The sequence below is a fragment of the Cavia porcellus genome, unplaced genomic scaffold (assembly GCF_034190915.1).
Source record: "Cavia porcellus strain 051 isolate PalLab524CR breed Dunkin Hartley unplaced genomic scaffold, mCavPor4.1 scaffold_2, whole genome shotgun sequence".
NCBI lineage: Eukaryota > Metazoa > Chordata > Mammalia > Rodentia > Caviidae > Cavia > Cavia porcellus.
The window spans coordinates 119,288,670-119,308,664 of NW_026947485.1; the positions used below are offsets into that span (position 1 = coordinate 119,288,670).

Sequence of the window (19,995 nt, forward strand, 5' to 3'; positions counted from 1 at the left end):
TGGGGCCCTCAGTGGCCTTTCAGTGTCCACTGTGTGGTTCACTTGGACCTGGGCCTGCCACGAGGCTCTTATCCGGTGTCAGTGAACACAACTCCTTCTCCTCAGACTATGGGCTTTTTCTTTTTTCTTTTCTTTTCATATTTGAACCCAAGGCTTTTACTCTAAGCTACACCCTCAGTTTGTTTGTTTACTTATGCTTCAATTTTGACACAGAATCTACTAATTTGCCCAGCTGCATCTAACTTTGGATCTCTCTGCTCAGTCCCATAGAGTTCTGGGATTGCAGGTGTGCTCAGCGCAAACCTGAGATTTTAAAAGACTCCTGCAAGAGCTGAAAATATAGCTGAGTGTTAGAGTGCTTGCCTAGCATATGCAAGGCCCTTGCTTCGAGTCTCAGTAGTAGGAAGGTGACTTGGAATGATTGAAAGATTCTTGCAAAGGAGTAGTCAGGGGCAATGACAGTGGGTGTAGTGTGAATAGGAAGTGTAATCAGGTCTTTTGGTTAGCTGATTAACTCTTCAAATTTTAATATGGAATTGTGTTTACTGTGATCAACAGTGGCCATTGTTCTGTGTGTGTGTCTGTTATGCCTAATGATAGAACAAAGTGATCATTGACCAGCAACTCATTAAAAAGCACCTGGAACATGAAAATTAACTGCTTAGAACTGAGAAGGGAATTGAATTGTGAGCGTGATGTTTTGCTAAGCACAGCCAGTGATAAGCTGCTTCCATGAGGATCTGAGGGTCTTTCTCATTCATACAACCTTACAATCATGTCCCGGAACCTCAGAAATGCTGGATCATGATCAGGGTTTCAAACAAAACAAAAGCTTCCACATTCAAATTGCTTTCAACTAAGTATATTACTGTCAAAAGAAGTTACCTACTCCTAGAAGTACTTTTATTTTTTGCAGCCCTTCATTTACTGTTAGATTAACACGTTGGAATCCAGGACTCTTGGCCTAGGTACCGTTCACCTAGGGGATTCTTTCTGCAGAGAAAAGAAATCACCTCTGGCTCTTTAGAGTCTGCTTTGAATTAGCGCTTCAGTTCACAGAGCTGGAACAACAAGCAAGGCTGCTGGGCATCTGGCTCAGGTCTCTCATCACTGGGACTGCACTCAGGCCCGGCTGCGGCTCAGCAGGAGCACCTGCGTGCTCACTTGTACGCTACTCGCATGCGTGATCATTTTGAAGAACTCACTTTTCAATGAGTGTGTTGAAATCAAATTCCTGCCGCTATATTCAGCTTTGAGCACTGGCCCAGGAACCTGAGCGCTAAGTGAGCATGAAGTCTGTCTTCATTATTTTTCTTGTTGCTGTGACAAAATACCAGATACTCACAAGTAAAAGGAGGAAAGATTTATTTCAGCTCCATCTGTCAAGGTGTCATCCTATAGTTGATAGGTTCCAAGTTAGAGGAGAAACAGTTCAGAGTGTGGCAGCCAGAAGCCAAGGAGCAGCAAGCAGCAGCAAGAATGTAAGCTGCCCTTTCCTGTTTTCCCTTCCAGGCTGCAAGCCTTTTGGGTGGTGTCACCCTCATCAGGGTGGGCCTCTCCATTATCCACACCAGAACTGTGCTAAACCAATCAGTGGACCGATCCGGGAACAGGCACCCTTAATCCCAGGATCGCATACCCTAGGTCTCCACGAAGCCCCACATAGGACCATCTGAGGTTCTGGGGGCACATCGAGATACAGGCATAGCAAGTGACCAGTGAGCAGTGAGGGCCTGCTTCAACTGAGGCATGTGGTGCAGAGGGCAGAGAGCCAGGCAGGAGGGCTACATGTCAGTTCCTGCACCATTGCTGAGCTAAGCACATGTGGAGGGTCTTGCTTCACCTTTGTCTCATCCTTCAGCAGTTTTCTTTGTGCATGTGTTTTGTAAGACATTCTATATATATAATACATAAGTACAAGATTATATTTGCTCAGGATGTAAATATACATAGGTAGGGAAAGAATGCAATTAATTATTTGGACTCCCTGAGTCATGGCCCAAGGAGCTGATGGGGTGACAGAAGGGCTGCAGATGAGCTAGAAGGAACCCCCTGATACATAGGAGGGAAATGATAGCTAACAGGTTGTACTCCTTCCATTTATTAGATGGAATGCTTACTATTGCCAGAGGCTGCTGAGGTGGCCAAGGGTCCCCGAGTGGCTGAGGGGAGCACAAGTGTAGCACCTGTACTCCAAGGAGCTCGTGAGCTGTTGTGTGACCCTGCATGGAAGGCTCCCAGGACATGGCCTTCTGTGATTACGGTACTCACAGCCCTCGAATGGGGTAGCTGTTGGTGCGGGGCGCTGCTGTGCCCACTCTCTTCTCTAGGGAAGCCCGCACCTGCTCATTTTCCAGTGTCTCCTCCGTGTGGACTCTGTGCCCGAGGAGCTGGATGAGTGTGAACGCATGCTCTCTGCACCCCGTGAGCAAGTGCACACATGCACATGTGTGTGCGAGTATGTGCAGAGCCAAGGAGGAAGCTATAGCTGGTGGCAGAGGACAGGCGGTGACAGCACAAGTGGGCGGAGCCTTTGCTAGGCTGCCGGAGCCAAGGAGCGCGGATGCTTAGTGGAAGCAGAAGTGATAGAGTCTAGGTGTTTAGAGTTGGTGAACTTGGGACAGAAACAGTTCCTAAGGCTCCGTCTGGGTAGGCAGGATGACCTTGCAGTAACAATAATCCTTGGGACGAGGTGATTAGGACAGTCAAATGGTCAGTGCTGCCGAAAAGCAGTTTATATTTCGAAAAGCTAGAGAGGAAAGAGTAAAACCTCAAACACCAAATTTGCAGGTGAAGTAAAACTGTCCATACTCTGAGGACGATACACATTTCTCTAGCAGCTCATACTGTAATTACGCTGTTTCAGTTTTGTGTCTGTGTTCCATGTGTCACCCCACATGTACTTGCTATCCTCCCTCTGTCTCCAGATCCAGATAGTGTCTAGATTAAAGATGGGCCCACAGTGGCCTATTGCCTATTTTGTACAGCCCACAAGCTAAGAATGATGGTTATATTTTATGTGGTTAAGTAAGAATGAAACAAAAAATAATATTTCACAATACACTAAGAGTAAATGAAATTTAAATTTTAGTGTCCATAAATAACATTTTGTTGGAACAAAGCCCGGCTCACTAATTTACATCTTATCTAGGCTCTTTCATGCTATGGTAGCAGGATTGATGGGTTTAGACAGAGACAGAGATGTAGAGGGTGTGAAGCCCTCAGGATCTACTGCTTGGCTCTGTGGGAGAATATCAGGGGCCCTTGTTCTAGAACATGGTAGGCTCCCCATCTCATTTGCTGGGAGAGTGGATACGGTATTCAGGATGCGCCTGTGTCCTGGGCAGGTTTATGTGACATCAAACAAGTGGGAGGGAAGAATGCTTTTATGTAACAAGTGGGGCCTGTCCTTGGTAGAGCCAGGAATTCAGGCTGAGGCCAGCGGCACATTCCACGCCCTTTAATCTGAGATTTCAATTTTCTCTCCATCCCTGTAGAAAGACGAAACTGTGTTTTGCTCTGACTCCCGCTCAGGTAGAATTACTTAAAAGCAACAGCCACATCTTTGCCCCGGCACTGGCACTTAGGGAATCTTCGGGCTCACCTGGTTAGAGGAAGCAGATCCTTGGAGGATGGGGGACAGCTCTCTGGGAGGCCGTTGGGACACCCTTCGCACAGTCCTACCTGTAGAGAGAGAGGCTGTGTGGTCTGCTTCAGTCTCCAAAGCTGCCGCGCGCGGCACCTCATCAGTTTGCTCTTTGGCAGTGAAGTGTACTCATGTCTGGATTTGACTCACTCAGACGTTTACTCATATGCTGCAGGAGTTTGCCCTGTATTCATCAAGACAGCGTTTCTGTTAAGGCAGTGCCTGGGGAAGATGACTTCAGCCAGACTTCATCCCATGGAAGTTATTAGCATCATCTTTTCTAAGACTCCCAATTTCTTATCAGGAAGTTAAACGTAACATCCTAAGAGGTGGAAGAAGGTTCTGCTCACTGCCTGAAAAGCACAATAATAGAACGATATGAAATGAGGCCTCAGAATGGATGTGCAGAGGTGGGTGCCGGAAGGTCTGTGAGCTGCAGGTTATTTTTGTCCTTGGAATGTCATTGGTATGTGGTCACCGCCCCTGTTGGCTGATACATCGCCAGCTGCTCATTCTTGCCACAGCTGCAGAGGCCACGCGACCTACAGAGTCTTAACATATTTACTCTCTCACTGTTTGAGAAAAGGTTTGCAGATCCATGGAACTAGGGATAGAAGAAAAATTATAGGAACTAGGATTGTTTACTATAAAGAAGAGAAATCAGAAGGTGATAAATTTCTTCATATTTTGGAAAGGCTATTATATAAAAAAAATGATGACTCTTGGTTCTTAGTTTTCTGCAAGGATAGATCTGGAGAAAACCAACTTAGTCTGCATCAAGGAAGCAGGGCAGAATTTCTGGCTCTGGAGTTAAAACACAGAGTGACTGCTAAGGTGACACTCACATATTGGTGGTTACATGCGTGGTACAAACTTTATTCCTCTTCCACACCCAAATTCCACCACCAGAGCTCCCAGCTGACTGGAGCTATTGGCCACAGATCTGTTATCCCATGTGGTCACTGGTAAAGGAATTAACATACCCAGCCATTGACCGTCATAATGCTTAGCAAGAGTAAATTAACCCATTAGAAGGACGAGGAGAGGAGGAAGGTGTTTGGGTGGCAGCAGGTAAAGGAGAGGGGTGTCTGGCTGTGCGAGGCGATGTGGGTTCTCTCTGTGAGCAGCCAGTGAAGGTGGCCTGTTTCATGGCATAGTGTGGGCTCCTGGTGCCTGATTTCCCTGGCTTTATGATCCAGAGGGCGTGAGGCAGCGTCCCACAGGGACCCCAAGTGTAGGTGAAGCAAAGCTTCTCAGCCTGGCCACTAGGGACATCATTAATAAGGCAGATTCTCAAGTCCACTCCAGGACCTCTGGATAAGAGCTGTGGGGTGATGCAGGAACACTTCTGTCCCCCACCCCACCCCACCCCACCCCACCCTACCCTAGGAATCTGATGGTCTTGGCAGAGGTGAAGAGCCCTGGCTTGGAGTCCAAAGGCTTAACAGGTTGTGTCTTTGCTTTTTAAATTTATTTTTGGCTTCTCTTTGTCCATGTTTGCAGTATGTAATGATCACGTTTACTGTAGGGGATTGTTAGATGGGCTCAGCACCCTTTAGCTCCCTTCTCTCTGTCTGCCCTTTTCTGTTAAGCCAAGGAGCATAGAAAACCTATAAGACAGTCACACTAAGCCAAGGTGCACTTTTAGATACACTGCCTTCCCTGGATTACAATACCTCCTTTTCCTTTCTCCTGTTTCCTATTGTCTGTCTCTTATTTCACATTTTTTCATATTGTCATAGATGCTGTGTTTGTCATTGAGAGAAACCATGCGGCAAGTAAGCCTGTGTGTCAGAGTTAGCTCACTTAACATTATGATCTCAAGTTTTGTCCATTTTCCTACAAATGACTCAAGTTTATCCTGTTGATGGCAGAGGACTGGATATAAATAGTGCACCGTGTATGCATTCACCATGGACAGACATACAGACTGTCTCCAAGATTGAGCTACCGTGACTTGCCTGCTATGGTGACCAGAGCCCTTGTGCCTTCTTCCAGCGTAGGGGAGTGATCGATGCTCTTCCACCCCCCAGGTTTACACAGACTGTGGGTTCTCTCACCGGATGCTTTCTTATGAGGCATCTCTCAAACTAAGAGAAAACGGGCCGGGATGTTGCTCAGTGCAAAGAGGGTTCAGGTCCCAGTAAGCGGTTTTAAGAATGGTCCTCTAACTTGTTCTGGCTGTTTCTGTCCTTGCTGCTGTTAAGTGAGGCCACTGGGTGCTGTCTAGCATCAAGCTCCAACTCTAGCTGTCCTGGTGGCTCCTGTCTGCTCTCGGAAGTTCAGGCTCCTCGGCTCCATGGAGCCAGCCATGCTCCATGGCTTTCTGTGCCCCTTGCTTCCGTGTGGCCCTTGAGTCAGGGAGGAGGACTCGGCTCTGCACCCCTCCAGCCAGTCTCTCTGAACCCGCTTGGCCATGCGATGCCAACTCCCTCCCTCAGGTAGTCCTTGGCCTGGGCGTCATCTCACTGTGAACCGAGCTCGCCAGACGCTGCCCTGGGGTCACTGTGAGCACTCTGTCTCTGTTTCCTGACCCCTGGTGCACACTCCGCCCCCTCAGACCCCACTCTCACTCCACAGGCTGCATCCCAGTTGCTGGCAGGTGACCCGTCCTCGTGACCCACACTCACTCAAAAGCCCCAGAGGTCCTGCAAAACCCCAAGCTAGGAGCTGAGGGACTGCATGGTAAAACAGCAATGGAAAGGCGCTGTCGCGCACAGGCTCGCAGCACTCTTGTCACTGGAGATGAGTTCCCTCGGCAGAGCTCTTTGCAGTGGGCCTGGGAGGTTAGGGCGGGCATCATAGCCTCTGAACATCCTCTGCTGCCTCATTGAGGAGCTGGCTGCGGAGCTGGCTGTGCAGCTGAGACAGGATGCTCTGTCTCCACCCAAGGTGGGCACATGAAGGGCCCTGGCCGGCCACACCATGCTTGTGAGGTGTGAACCTAAGACCGGAGGGGCAGAAGATAAACAAACAAACTGAGCTCTTTTCCTCAAGGGACCTGAGGAACAAAGCTTGCTCCTCCTTTGCACAGTCACAGTAACAGAGACTGCTGGTGATACAGGGAAGCTTCCTTCCTGCAATTAGCTTTCCCCGCAGGAGAGGCACAGATATGGATCTCACCACCCAAGCCCAGCATGCACTCCGGTTTGCTCTGAAGGCAGTACCTGTGGCGCGGCTTCGTGGGACCCCGCTGTAATGGGATTTCTTCATGAGGCTTAATTCTGATGCAATTCCCTAAACGAGAGATCACTGTCAACTTACTGTGAATTGAATTCAATAAAATCAGGGGTTCTGTATTATGTGAACCACTTAATCTTTTGGCTCCTTGGATGTAATTTTCTAAACACAAGTACCCCCTCATTTAAAATAAAACTGCAACATTTTGAGAAAAATGAATGGGCTGTGACTTTTTTTATGATAGCAAATTAAATATTCCCCGACCCTACTCTACTGCCAAGCCACATCCATCCCATGGGTGTAGGTTTCGGTATGCATGGCCACAGTCAAGAGCCCCAACAGTTCATCACCATAAGTACCTTCTTGTTGCCTTTCATTTTGAAAATCTAGTGTGCTTTTGCTCTTCATTTGGAAAATGTTATTTCAAAAATACTATACAGTGGTGCCTTACTTCATGAACTAAGTTCTCTCCATGATCCTGGTTGCAAATGGAACTGGATTAGAATTGAATCAAATTTCCCAGAAGGTCAGCATTGAACCAACCATTGAATTTGATTTGGTTCTCGTCAAACTCGGTTTCTGACCAGAACTGTGGAGAACAAGTTCATGAACTGAGGTACTACGTAATCATACTTTTCGTTTGACTTTGGTTCTTGGTACTGGGGACTGAACCACACAATATTTGACCTTTTGGGGTTGACTTTTATCTCTTAGGATAGCATAAATCTATGGAGACTTGGGCAGGTGATTATCTGTGTTCATAGTTTGTTCTTTTGGTTGTTAAATAGCATGTTAGAATGGTTTGCTGAACCCACCGACCTGCTGATGGTATCTGAACTGTTCCAAAGCTTTGGGTATTCTGAATAAAACTGCAATGGCCATTCACATCTGGGGTTTTTATTTCTCTGGGAACAATGCCCAACAGTGCAGTTGCTGAGTTGTATGCTAATTGTATGTTTAGTTTAGTTTTGGGTTTTTTTTTTTGTCTTTTTCCTTTTTTATCGGTACCGGGGATTGAACTCATGACTGCCTGCTTTCAAGGCAGGTGTTTATGCCGCTGAGCTAAATCCCCAGCCCCATATGTTTAGTTTTATGAGAAACAATGTGTGGTTTTCTTGAGAGCTTATATATTTTATATTCCGGCCAGCAATATATCAAAGATCTCATTTCCCTGCATCGTCACCAATACTGAGTGGAATCACTTGTTTTTAATTTTAGCTGTTATGGTAGATGCACGGGGCCAGCTAGGAGCAGTTCCATTTGTCTCTGATGGCTGATGATGTTGTGTATCTTTTTTCAATGCATATTTGCCCCTCGTGCACCCTCTTTGGTGATGTTTTGTGCTTTTACTCCTCCTTTTACCTCTTTTAAGATGAAGAGTGGTGGGAAGCAGTCTGGTTACCAGTAAATTACCTCTTTAGCTGCTGTCGCAAACTTAGGTGGTGCAGAAAAGAATGAAATTGAGAAGATTGCTCACGAGGGTTCTCAGTTCTAGGCTAGTGTCCCCGGGGATGTGAAGATGAATAAGATTGGAACCTTCGTCCTAAAGTTCTAATGATGCACTAGCTACCAAGGGAAGCAGAGAGCATATGAAGTCTGAGATTTCTCGATTGGTGACATTAAAGGTGATACTCGCGTGGGCAGAGGCAACTGTAAGTAATGAGATGATGTTAGCACAGGCAAGCCAGGGATTCACTGTGATATGAGCAAGGTTGCAAAGATACGCCTGCATGGAGAAGGCTGTGATGCAGCGTTTGTCCCAGGCAGAGGACAAGTACCCGGGCTTCCAGTCCCATGGAGACACTCAGCTGCCGCCAGAACTGAGAGAGTGAGACTTCTGTCTGCCCCGCCTTCTCCTGGATCTGTACCTGATCGATCACCAGCTGCACTTACTTGGGGTCACATCCCCCACGTTCCTGAGTGCTTGATTTGAGTTGGTGTGAAGAACATTGTTTCCAGAAGTTGTGTCCCTCCTGAGAAGGCTGGCTCACAGGCCGGATTCCTCAGATTCTGTATGAGCTCAAGGTTTGCAGTGGTGGGCTAAGAAGTGAAGTCACTCCACAAAGGAATAAGCATATACACAGCCCTAAGTTATGGTAAGAGTAACGGTTACGATCAATAAGGAAAAAGATGGACTGTGAGAAGGCATCTGGGAGAAATCTACTTTGCTACACGGAGAACAAAATTCATGTGCATTAATGATCTGAATGTTAATTCAGCAATACATGTTTGTGCGTCATGAAGGAACTTTTATAGTTATTAAGACTGAGATGGAGCACAGCAGGAGGTAACTCCTGTTAAAGGCAGGTAACTCAGGAGCTGCAAACAGAAAATGTACAGATTTGACGACATGGAAATAAGAAAAGACTGCTGCAAAATACAAGAGAACAGTTGGGAAAATAGTGTGTAAAAACTATCCTCAGTATTACCAGTAAACTTATAAGTGGATGTGCACCTTTACTAATAATTGAGGAATTAAAACAAAAAATATATTTAAAACTTCAGCACATAGCCAAAAATCAAAGCAAAGAATATCCAATGTTAATTGGAAATGAGGAAAGGGCATCCTCCGACCTATTTTCTGGAAATATAAATTAATGTAGCATTTTTCTGAGGACAGATCGGAAGTATCTCTTGAAATCTAAAATGTGCGTGCTCTCGGATGCTTTGGTTTCACCCTTTGGAATCTGCACTATAGAAAAATAGAGGTGTGCCAGGATATTTGAGCTGGGATATTCATTGCAGCATTATTTGTAGCAGAAGAACCTAAATTCCTAGCAAACTAGAAATGTGCAAACAAAAATCACAAAAGACAGCCATGTCATAGGCGTGCCAGGGAACACAGAGGAGGCATTTGCATTCGGTCCACAGCCCTGCCAGGCAGTGGCTGGCTGGCTGTGCACGCATGTAAAGGAGGAGCGGACGTGCACATCGCACAGTTTAACAGGGTGAACAGCGGGAAGAGGAGGTATTGGGAGTGTACATACAAGTACGTGTTTGGGTGCCAAAGTCTGGAAAAATTGCACTTTGGCCTCTTAAACATGTTGCCGATGTAGAGGTAGAGAAGTGCCAGGGTGAGAGGTTTAGTTTTGTATTTTATGTATTTGTGCAGAATTTGAGATTCCTCTTGATCACCACTTGTATTTGTCAGTTTTCCAGCACTGTGAGGAACTCAGCTTCGATGAGGAGACTTACTGGCTGGCAGTTCAGGTCCCGGTTTCTGACCCTGTCGCCATTGGGCCTGCGGTGGGCCCGACATCACAGTGTCTCAGGCAGCACGAAGTAATGAGTGAGGTCGGGTCAGGGCCCCATGTCCCCTTTAGGACGCACGCCCAGCCACCCAACTTCTTGCTAAAGTTCACTGCTCCCTAGTAGCAGATGCAGGGGGACATGAAGCCCTTGTGCATGGCCTTTGTGTACAATTAAGATCCAAATCACAGCACTAAGATGCCATTCGGTTACAGTGTTAAGAGAAGAAAGTTATAAATACTAAGCAACTCAGTTACTGACTAAACAAACAGCAAAAAAAGATGTGGTTGAAAGAAGTATTGTAGAAGAACAATCTAGATAATCATGACTAATGAAAATGGAACAGAAACAGAAACACCTCTTCCTTACTCCTGTTGTTAATTTTCTGAATACTGGGCATTTATTTCAGTTCTCTCTCTCTCTCGTTGCTTAATTTATTGTATTTAATTGGTCATGTTTACTGGGATTCAGTGAAAAGTGTTTGTAAATATTGTCCATTGTAACTCACCCATGGCCACCCCCCATGTGGACGGCCTAGGAGCAGAGAATTATTAGAGAGAGGCAGGTCTGGAAAGCAGTCTTGGCTTCACTTATCTCCGCGCCAGCCTTCTTTCATCCTGATAAAGGTTGAAGTCTTTCCTGTCGGCCCTTCTGATTGTTCATTGTTGCCATTACTGTCTTAATGAGAGGTAGAAATGAGCCAAACCCATCTTCTACTAATTTAATTTCAAAGGGAATTCATCAGCCTAAATAAATAAGTGCACGTGCAGGGCCCAGACTCAGATTCAACACGTCCAATTAATTGCTGCCAAGCATTAAGACACATTCTTTCTTTCTTTCTTTCTTTTTTTTTTACTAGTAGACAGGAACTAGAAAGACACATTCTTAAGAAACTTCACCCATAGTAAAAGGAAAAAAAACCAACTGGTAGAGAGTGATCGGGTGAGGGACTGCATAACTGTCACCAGCTCTGCTCGTCAGACGGTGTTTAATTTTGTCATCTATTAAAAAATCTAGAGTTACTGTTGAACTTTACCAAAGAGGACATAATAATGAAGAAAGCAGAGTCATCCATCTCAGGATTTAAAATATACCTAATGAACTCAGCCTCCTGCAAAGTAAGTTTCTTATTCAGGATGGAGCTGAGAATTGTTCAGCACACAGTGAATCATCACTTGGCAAGTACAAGAGACTCTTTGGGGACATTTCAGAGCCTCTCCTGCAGCTGTTAGGATGTTTTTAGCTTGTGCAGGTAGAGAAGAAGGTGGTTTGTAGAGCCATCATCTTGTTGCTAAAATTGTGCAGCGAAGATTTTGAGTTGCTGTTGAAATAGAACTTTGTGCTGCCCTCCCCTTCCTGTTTCTTTCCCCAGAGCTGCTTTGTCTTCCAGAAAACAATCTGGAATGACTTAATGCTAATGTTTTCTGGTTTGACTATTTACCCAGGTCTCAGTGTTAAACTTTACTATGGGTAATTGTCTGTTCTTAGTTCATGGCCCTGTACCTGTTATTTTGCAGGAAAAAAACCCCAAAAAACCAAAACTCCTCTTTCCCTCTTCATGTTAGTGCTTTTTAACATTGACCCACATATTTGGTTTTTGTTTTGCTTTTGTCCAGGAGGCCCTAGAGGAACCCTGGGATGATTCGGAAGTGACCGAATACGCGGCAGCATCCGAAGTGGTTAAATACGAGTATCACGTCTTATATTCCTGTAGCCACCAAGTTCCCGTACTGTATTTCAGGGCAAGCTTTTCAGGTAAGACCGTTAGCTAAAGCTAAGAGTAAATTCATGGCATTTATATCTAGCAGAGAAAGTGTACGTGGAAAATCATTCTCGAGAGGAAAAAAATCGACTTAAAAATAAGAAAGCTGAGTGAGGTAAGGTTTTACCAGTAAATTTTCTCATGCCGCAGAAAGAGAATCAAGACTTCAGAGTGAGTGATATCATTGCTATCTGAAGTCTGATCTTTAGATCTTGGCCTCCTGCCTGAAGTTGACTAAGCCCCTGGCCCTTTTTTTTTTCGTTATTTTAAACAAGCAGGAACAACTTAAAGCTACGATGTTTATTTATTTCTAACTGTACAGTAAACATTTCTTTCAACTTCAAGTGATTCCATTAACTCCAAAGCTTCCGTGCCTGGTTCCTCAAGAGCTAACGATTCTCTGGAGAAATGTTTAGCCCATAGCTGAAGCTGTCTTTAAACACAGCCCTCCTTTGGGCGCGTGCATCTCCAGGGCCTCCACTTCCTCCGGAGATGCTCATGCTCAACTGTCCCTGCCAGGAAGGCAGAGCACCCTGACCCCTCAGGGCCTTTGCAAATAAAGCTTATTTAACCCTCAACTTCACGGTGCTTCATCCCAAAGTGCAGTGCAGATCTCCTTCCTGTCCCCTGCATGAGGGGGTCAACATCCGGGTGCCCCGGAACCTGGGCTCAGACACCAAGTGGAGTCCCGCGCCGCCCACCGGTGCCCTCCAGTGGTTTGCGTCCTGAAAAGCCTACTGACTTCTGGAGAGCTATGGCATCTGAATTTAGCCAATGATGTTTTATTTTTAATTAAAAAGTAGCTTAAGTTGCTTTGAATGTGTATTTGGTAGATTTAATCACTTGCTGCCTTATATTGTTTAATGGTCTCTAATTTTACGATGCTGGCAGTTTAACAAGCACTTAGGATTTAAAACACAAGAGCAAATTCTCATAGACTCCCTGGTGAGAAGATTTTAATCTGAGGTGTGGTTCCTAAGAACTGACAATTTGGGGGTAAATTTTCAATGTGGGACGTGGGGAGCTGAGGACACATTATTAGTTCATTAATTCACCAATTCTTGCAGCAGATTTATCCTGTGATTATTATAAAAGTCCTTAAAACACTGCCTTCATTGTAGTCATATTTGGTCGGGAGCCCAGAGGTGAAAGGTGGCTTCTTCTCAGGGAGCGGTGTTATGCTGAAAAGCAAAGGCTGTGTTTATCACTCAGATAGGTGGAGAGGTCGATGGATAGGTGGGATCGGTGTGCAGGGATCGTGTGAGGGGGCGTGTGCAGGGGTCAGTGCGCAGGGATCCTGTGCAGGGATCGGTGTGCAGGGATCGAGTTGTGTCCCAGGGCCGTGCCTGGCACCTTCAGACCCCAAGGAAAGTGGCAGCGCCAGGCAGAGAACAGACACTGCTGTTCTCAGCCTGGACCTGAGTCCGTACCTGCTCGTGATTAGCATTCACCGTGAGCAGTTAATCACCGGAGAAGAGCTCCCAGAGACAAAACAAGTTGTTCAGCTGTCAGTGGCGGGAACCGGAGGTGTGGAAACCTCACTGCTTCTAGCTGGAGCGCATCTCGCCTGGCTGGAGGGTGAGCTCACACGCATGCTCGGCTCCGGCGTGGCAACAGCTCCCCCTAGGGGCCAGCTCCGGAAGGGCGCCTGCCAGTCCAGTTAGCGTCCCAGGCATTGGTACAAGGCCTCAGATCTTCTGTTCTCTTTCTCCCTGGCTTCCTTCTCTGTCTCCCTCTCTCTCCTTCTCCACTAGCATGCCTGGACCCTGTGTATACACTCTGAAGATGATGCTCATTCATGCTTAATAAAAGAAACCAAAGCAGGTCATTTATTTCATGTGGAAGCACCCTCCATCCTGCATTATATAGAATGGATATTAGAAAATTTTAAATTCGTATCAGTCCATAACTCATTTAGTACTTACTTAAGTACACTAAAAATCAAATTTTAATTTTAAGCATACTGATATGTTTTCTTATTGAAATACTCGAAAAATGGTTCTTCCCATCATTCTAATTTCTTTTTTCCTTTTCTACCTAACAAACCCATGAGTACTGTAAAAATGTATCACCTTTTACTCCTAAGTCATGATTTTTCATCTATTCTCTCTAGCCCATTTCTTGTTCTTTTGATATCTTATTATTCTAACTCTTCATCTGTTGTTAAACAAATCTCTGGCAGCGTGGTGAATGGATTCCTAATGTCTTCCTCTTGTTCCAGGTCCAGGTTTTTCTTTGTCTCATTCTAAGTGAGTTCTGACCTAGAAAGATAAAATTCTTGCCCAGGAGGTCTTGTGGGGAGGGCTTCAAAAATAGCTCACTTAGCCTTGTTTTCAGAGGATGTTTAGGACTGCGTTTCATTGTTAAAGTCAATTTCTCTGCTTTACTCTATGTAGAAAAGTACTCTTCTGGTACTTTTCTACATAAAAAAGCAAAGTGAGAAGTAAGTAGTGCCCACTTACACTGACATTACCTTTGCTTTCATGGACCCACTTAGATTCCAGAAGAACTCTTTATTCTAGGTATTGACATGTGAATCCATTGGGCCCTGAGTTCCCCTTACTTTCTACCTGGTCGGTCCCGTGCCTGAACGTGTCAGATCATATCCTGTGTTTCGTCATGTTGCAGGCTGCACAGCCACTAAGCAATGTGTTTCTGTGTCCCCTGTAAGATGGTGAGTGAGACAGCAGGGCTTTCAGGGACAAAGGAAAGAAGGAAAGACACCGAGTACCTCTAGAATGAGAAGCATCATTTTGGATGCTCTGTGTTTGTGGCCTTCCGTAGATATTCACATTTGCCTACTCATCTTGATACCCACAGTATCCACATCGCACAGGGAAGCAGCTGATCCGCTTCTATAAACACATAGTTTTATTTGATCCTCAGAGGCAGGCGGCCGAGGCCAGATAGCGTTTCCTTCTGGACTCCTGATTTCCACTGCTTGGGCCATAAGTGCTCAGGTCCCGGGAGACAGCATGGGTTGACAAGAAGTCACTGCGCCCCAGAGCTGCTTCTCTCTGACCACTTTTGCCCTTGTGGCTGTGGGAGAGCTGATTGGCTATGGTCAGCGCCTTCTCTACACAGTAGGGGACGACAGGTCACTAACTGTCCTGCTGCTGAGTAATAACAAACAGCTGCCGTTCGCAGAGTAGTTTATGATGTCCAGGCCCATAAAGCACTGACATTGTGAAGTTCATGTTTCTATTTGTTTGTTGACTTTTTTGGAAGCGCATTGTATTAAAGAATTACTTGCATTTTCCAAAGCTTCCTATCGCCTGCCCATCATTCTTAGCTTCCCATGGCCTTCATGTGTCCATTGTCCCTCGTGAGGGTTTAGCCTTGATCAAAAGCTGACGTTAAAGTTAGAAATGATGGCAGAGGCAGGTACAGAGTGGCATCTGGCTTCACCAGAGACCTAAGCTTCAATATATTTCCCTTACATTGTGCCTAGAGATTTCTGTATTCATTTCAGTTTGAATTCTGATGGTATTTCTTTCCTGTCTCTTTTCTTTCCTTTGTTCTCAATCTCCATTGAGAAATGGACCAAGTGGTTATTCTTCTTTTCAAAATATTTCATGCTGTGTCTGACATGTGCGTTCTTCTTGGGAGCTGTTTTGACACATTTCTGTAACGAGTCAGAAGGGCTGCTGCTGAACAGGGAAGGAAACATTTCTCCTTTCAGAAATGGAGTGTCTCACCGTTGTTAGCCTAGGCAGAAGGGTATAGAATTAAACACACAGACACTTTGTGTGGAAGGCCTCTCCACTTGTTATAGGCCTGAAGGATGTCTGTGGAAAAGCAAGGTGAAAGAAGTAGCCCAAGCATAATTGCTTGTCAAAGGCAGTGTGAACCAAGCCAAGTTACAGGCCAGTATAAAGGAGGAGTAGTGGAAAGCTTGCAATCCAAGAAGTGTAGGAGGTGTTGAGGAGGGGGAAGGAAAGGGGAAGGGAGGGGAGGGGTGGGGAGGAAGGAGCTGGGTGGTTCAGGATCCTGCAGTACGCATGGAGGGGAGTGGCAGGAGCATTGGAGGAAGCTAAAGAACAAAAGCACAGCAGCCGGGTCCAGCAGCCCGGGATGGCCGGTGACAGTGGGCTTGTCTGTAGAGAATGGGAGAAGTGAGTTCAGGCTGGAGAGTGAAGCGTGTTTGGAGGTCAGTGAGAGAAGATCCCCCTAAGACCCGCGGTGCAGGAAGCCACTGGAGGACTGAGCAGTCAGGTCATGGGGAGATAATGGTGGGGAGGTGGTGCAGGACAGGAGGGAAATGTAAAGGAACTGAGCCCAATGAATCAGGGGCGTTGTTTCTTGAAATTATGAAAAGGATTAGGTGAGAGAGGGAATGAAAAATCACTTGATGGTTTTCTTGTTGTTAACATTATTAAAACTTTAAAGTAATAACCTCTTGGAGAACACAAGCAGGAAAGGACCTCATTTCAAGGGCAAATCATTACTGCAGCTTGGTGAAAGTGAAGTCAGCTCGCTGAACAGGCAGGAAAAGGTAAATTAGAGAAGCGAAGATGGGCAAAAATGATCCAAGTGAGTCATTACAAGGAGCAGAAGACAGGAGGCAGTGTGACAAGTGAGTTAGAATTGTCTGATTGTACAGAATTTTAGAGAAAAGTCATATCTTTAATTATGCTTATGTTTGTGTAAATGATAACTTTAGCCAAAGTCATGATAACGAACTAGAATATACATTTTGGTAGATTCAAAAGAGTGTAGTGATTTGAAATGGAATTTGAAGAACAAACAAAGGAAATTATTAAGGAAAATAATGACAGTTATATAGCTAATACCAATAAAATTTAAAGGGAAAAGTGCAGATGGTAGAGGGATTTACTGTGATTTGGTTTGTTGGTTGAATACTGTCGTGTTTGAAACAGGGCAGAGTAGGGTAGAATAGTACAGTGTGTTAGGAATAGGATGTCCCTGAAGAAAATGAAGCCTTGGCTCAGTAATGCACAAAAAAGAATAGTGGGAAAGAAATGTGAAAAACTACAGGAATAGAATTAGCTGCAGGATTCACTCTCTCCTGTGTCTGTACCCGACACCGCATATTACAAAAGTGGAGCCACAGGCTTGGAAGAGAACCTGAAAGATAACTGGACTTGCTGCTCTGTGAGAGGCTGCATTCTGCCTTTCCTGACCAGGTGGAGGTTATGCTTCCCTAGGACGATCTCTTTCTTAGGCTCGGCAAAATGAGCCCTGTGGGAAGCATATATGGGTGCCTACTGTATGCATTACCCAAAACTGATTCTCTTATTTAAAAATAACATACGCAGGGTGGGGGGTTTAGCTCAGTGGCATAAGTGCCTGCTTGACAAGTGTGAGGTGATAAGTACAATCCCTGGCACCAAATAAAATAAAATAAAATAAACTAGTAGAAACACTGCCCAGCTTGTAACTGGCTTGTAGCTTTATCCCTGCTTAAAGTCACGAAGTGGGGCAGCCAGGGCCCTACCCGAGGAGTCACCGAGGCAGAGGAAGCTGTGTGGGATAGGAGTGAAGGTGCAGGGACAGGAAGGACTCCACGCTGTGAGCGTGAGGGCTGAGGAGAGTTGGGATCCCACTGCTGACGAGGGTGCCACACCGAGAGGCTGGGATCAGGATTCTGGACTGCTTGGGGCCGTGCTGAAAGCAAGCCTCTGCTGCTTTAGAGCCTGCAGCCTGTGGTTGTGTCTGCCCCTCGGAGGCCCCTCGGGCTGAGTGTCCAGGGTGTTTGTGCCCCTGCTGTTGCTTCCCGTGGGACATCTGACTCAGCAGTTCCTCGAGGAGCTCTTGTGTGTACCTCTACAAGGCGACGTGTCTCACTTATCTTACGCGGGAGGCTATAGCATCACCTGCGTTGTTATGAACAGAGTGTGGACGTCTCAGGATGACTTAGAACTGCTTCTTTTTGGGCTGTTGGCCATGTCTCACAAAGATAGATTGCTGTGTGCATAAGGTTTCTCACGGAATTAAAAGCCACCTTATGCTTATTTTTGACTCATAATTACTAGACAAATATATAACATTTTTTTAAACATGGGTGGATAATTTTGAAGCTAGATAGTTACTAAGAAAGACTTTCTAGCTGTCAATTTGTGCGGTATTAACGAGGCATGCTTCATGGTGGTGTTAATGCTTGGTGGTGGTTAATTGAGCCTGACCATGGAAAGCAGAAGGGGCTTAGAAACAGACCAGAGTCGGGTGAAAGTAGCAGATGATGAGAGAGAGAACCTCTTCCTCCCTTGGCTTCAGTGATGGGAGATGGAGTTTTGCCTTCCACTTATTTTGGAATTTCTCTCCCAACCTGAAAGTCTGTTTGGATACTGAAAAGTCAAATATCCACCCTGTCTGCATCTACTTAATGCTATGGATTTGCATCAGTATAAAGGTTTTTATAAAAATATAAAACATTTAATCAATGAATTAAAATCATAATTATTCAGTCTTTATGCTTTGTAAGAGTTGTGCCATTTGCTTCAGAAATAATGAACTTCCATGTCTCCGTCCATTTGAAAATATTTAGGCACAGACTTGAAGATACCTCTGGGATGCAGAGGTGATAACGGAAATCAGAGACAGGTGACCTTTTCGAGGAGATTACAGTCCTGTGAGGAAAAGACACAGACCTGAGACTCGCAGTCCTCTGACAGCCAGGCTTGGTGGGGAACACCGTTAGTAGCAACAGCAAAGCACGACTGGTGTGTTTGTCACTTTGCAGTTTCCAAGGAGCAGTTGTGTGCTGACACACTCAGCACAGTAGTGAAACACCCCAGGGTTGGGAGCTGGGGAACCTGGGATGTGATTCCCAGCCCTGCCCTGCGATTTATTTACGGTGAGACCTTGACCCAAGTGTTCAAACATTCTCTGTGTATCTTTCACCATCTGAAAGCACATCTGAGGCAGTGAGATCTGCTGCATAGACACTGAGGGTGCTGAGGGGCGAAAGGCTTTAAAAAGGGTGCCCCAAAAACCATGGAATTGGGACCCACACTCTGTAGCCCGTTTTTTACCACATGGCCCTGTCATTCAAATAACTGCAACTTCAGAAATACATGGCTTAAATCAGTTGATGTTTTGTGTAAGTAAAAAGAAGTTGCCATAGTCTGTCTTTTTAGAATTTCCATTCAGATTTCCTGACATTCATAAAGGTGCAAAGTATTAAATTGTTTATGGGAATAATGAAAGTTACAGAATTAGCCAGTGCAGTACCTGATCTGAATGTACAGGAGCAATTACGTTCATTTCCTATCACAATATAATTTTCTCACTGAAGCAAAAATGAATTTTCCCTTTTGGTGGAGCATGGTCTGCATCTCGTTGTGCAGTGTGACAGGAATTTTTATGTCCTTCAAAGCTGTATCGAAGACAACCTATTGAATAACGGTGCTGTATCCTATTGTGAGAAACCCACTCTTTCCTCTTTATTTCCAGCAGCCACATTGAGGACATTATTCTTAAACTTAGTATGAATAATTTATATTCTTGGTAATCTTCATTTTAGGAGTTGAAAGTTTTAGCATGACCACGCACAATAAGGGTAAAGGTAACTTCAGCGGGCTTGCACCAGCGCTAGGAAGGGCAAGTGAAATATCTCATGCTATTATTGGATTCATGCACACTAATAGCCCTGAGAAATTTAATTTAGGAAGCTTCACATTTTGACTAATATATAGATTACTTGACATGTAGGTTATTATTCAATTGAGAGGCTTTATATGAAAATGTTAAATACTGCTGGCAGTTGCTGGAAATTGTACTTTTTAATTACTCCGTTTTATTGCCAAATGTACCTTTCCCTTTTGTCAATTGACATTTTGGGTTGTTGACAGATCACAGCTTTAGCTTAAGTGTGCGTCCCACTCCAGGTGACACAGATACACAGTAGACTGAATATGCAGGCGTGTAATGCTGTGCTTACGTGCTTAACAATTTAGCTTTAGTTCTTTCATTTTCATGCAGAATACTTTAAATCTCTGCCAACCTACTTAAGCTGTGTTTCTGTGCTGTGGTCCTTTCCATGGTTTCAATGGTATTTCCAGAAGTTCCATTTTGTCTTTTAAAGAGTCACGATCAATGAACCTGAGGTGTCAACAGCATATCATGGAATTTTGAAGATATCACTTATCAGGATTAAATGTGTTTGTGTATGAAAGATCATAACAATTACCTTTTG

At 45.0% G+C, this 19,995-nt stretch overlaps 1 protein-coding gene across 6 annotated transcripts in view; it reads left to right on the top strand.

Moving 5' to 3' along the window:
* The window catches only part of Atg10 (autophagy related 10), a 232,250-nt gene that overhangs the window by 137,481 nt on the left and 74,774 nt on the right, over positions 1 to 19,995 (top strand). For all 6 annotated transcript variants that reach the window (XM_063245285.1, XM_063245290.1, XM_063245288.1 and 3 more), the window contains one exon: positions 11,692 to 11,830. In XM_063245285.1, coding sequence (XP_063101355.1) covers positions 11,692 to 11,830 — 139 coding nt within the window. The remainder of the gene's footprint in view (positions 1 to 11,691; positions 11,831 to 19,995) is intronic.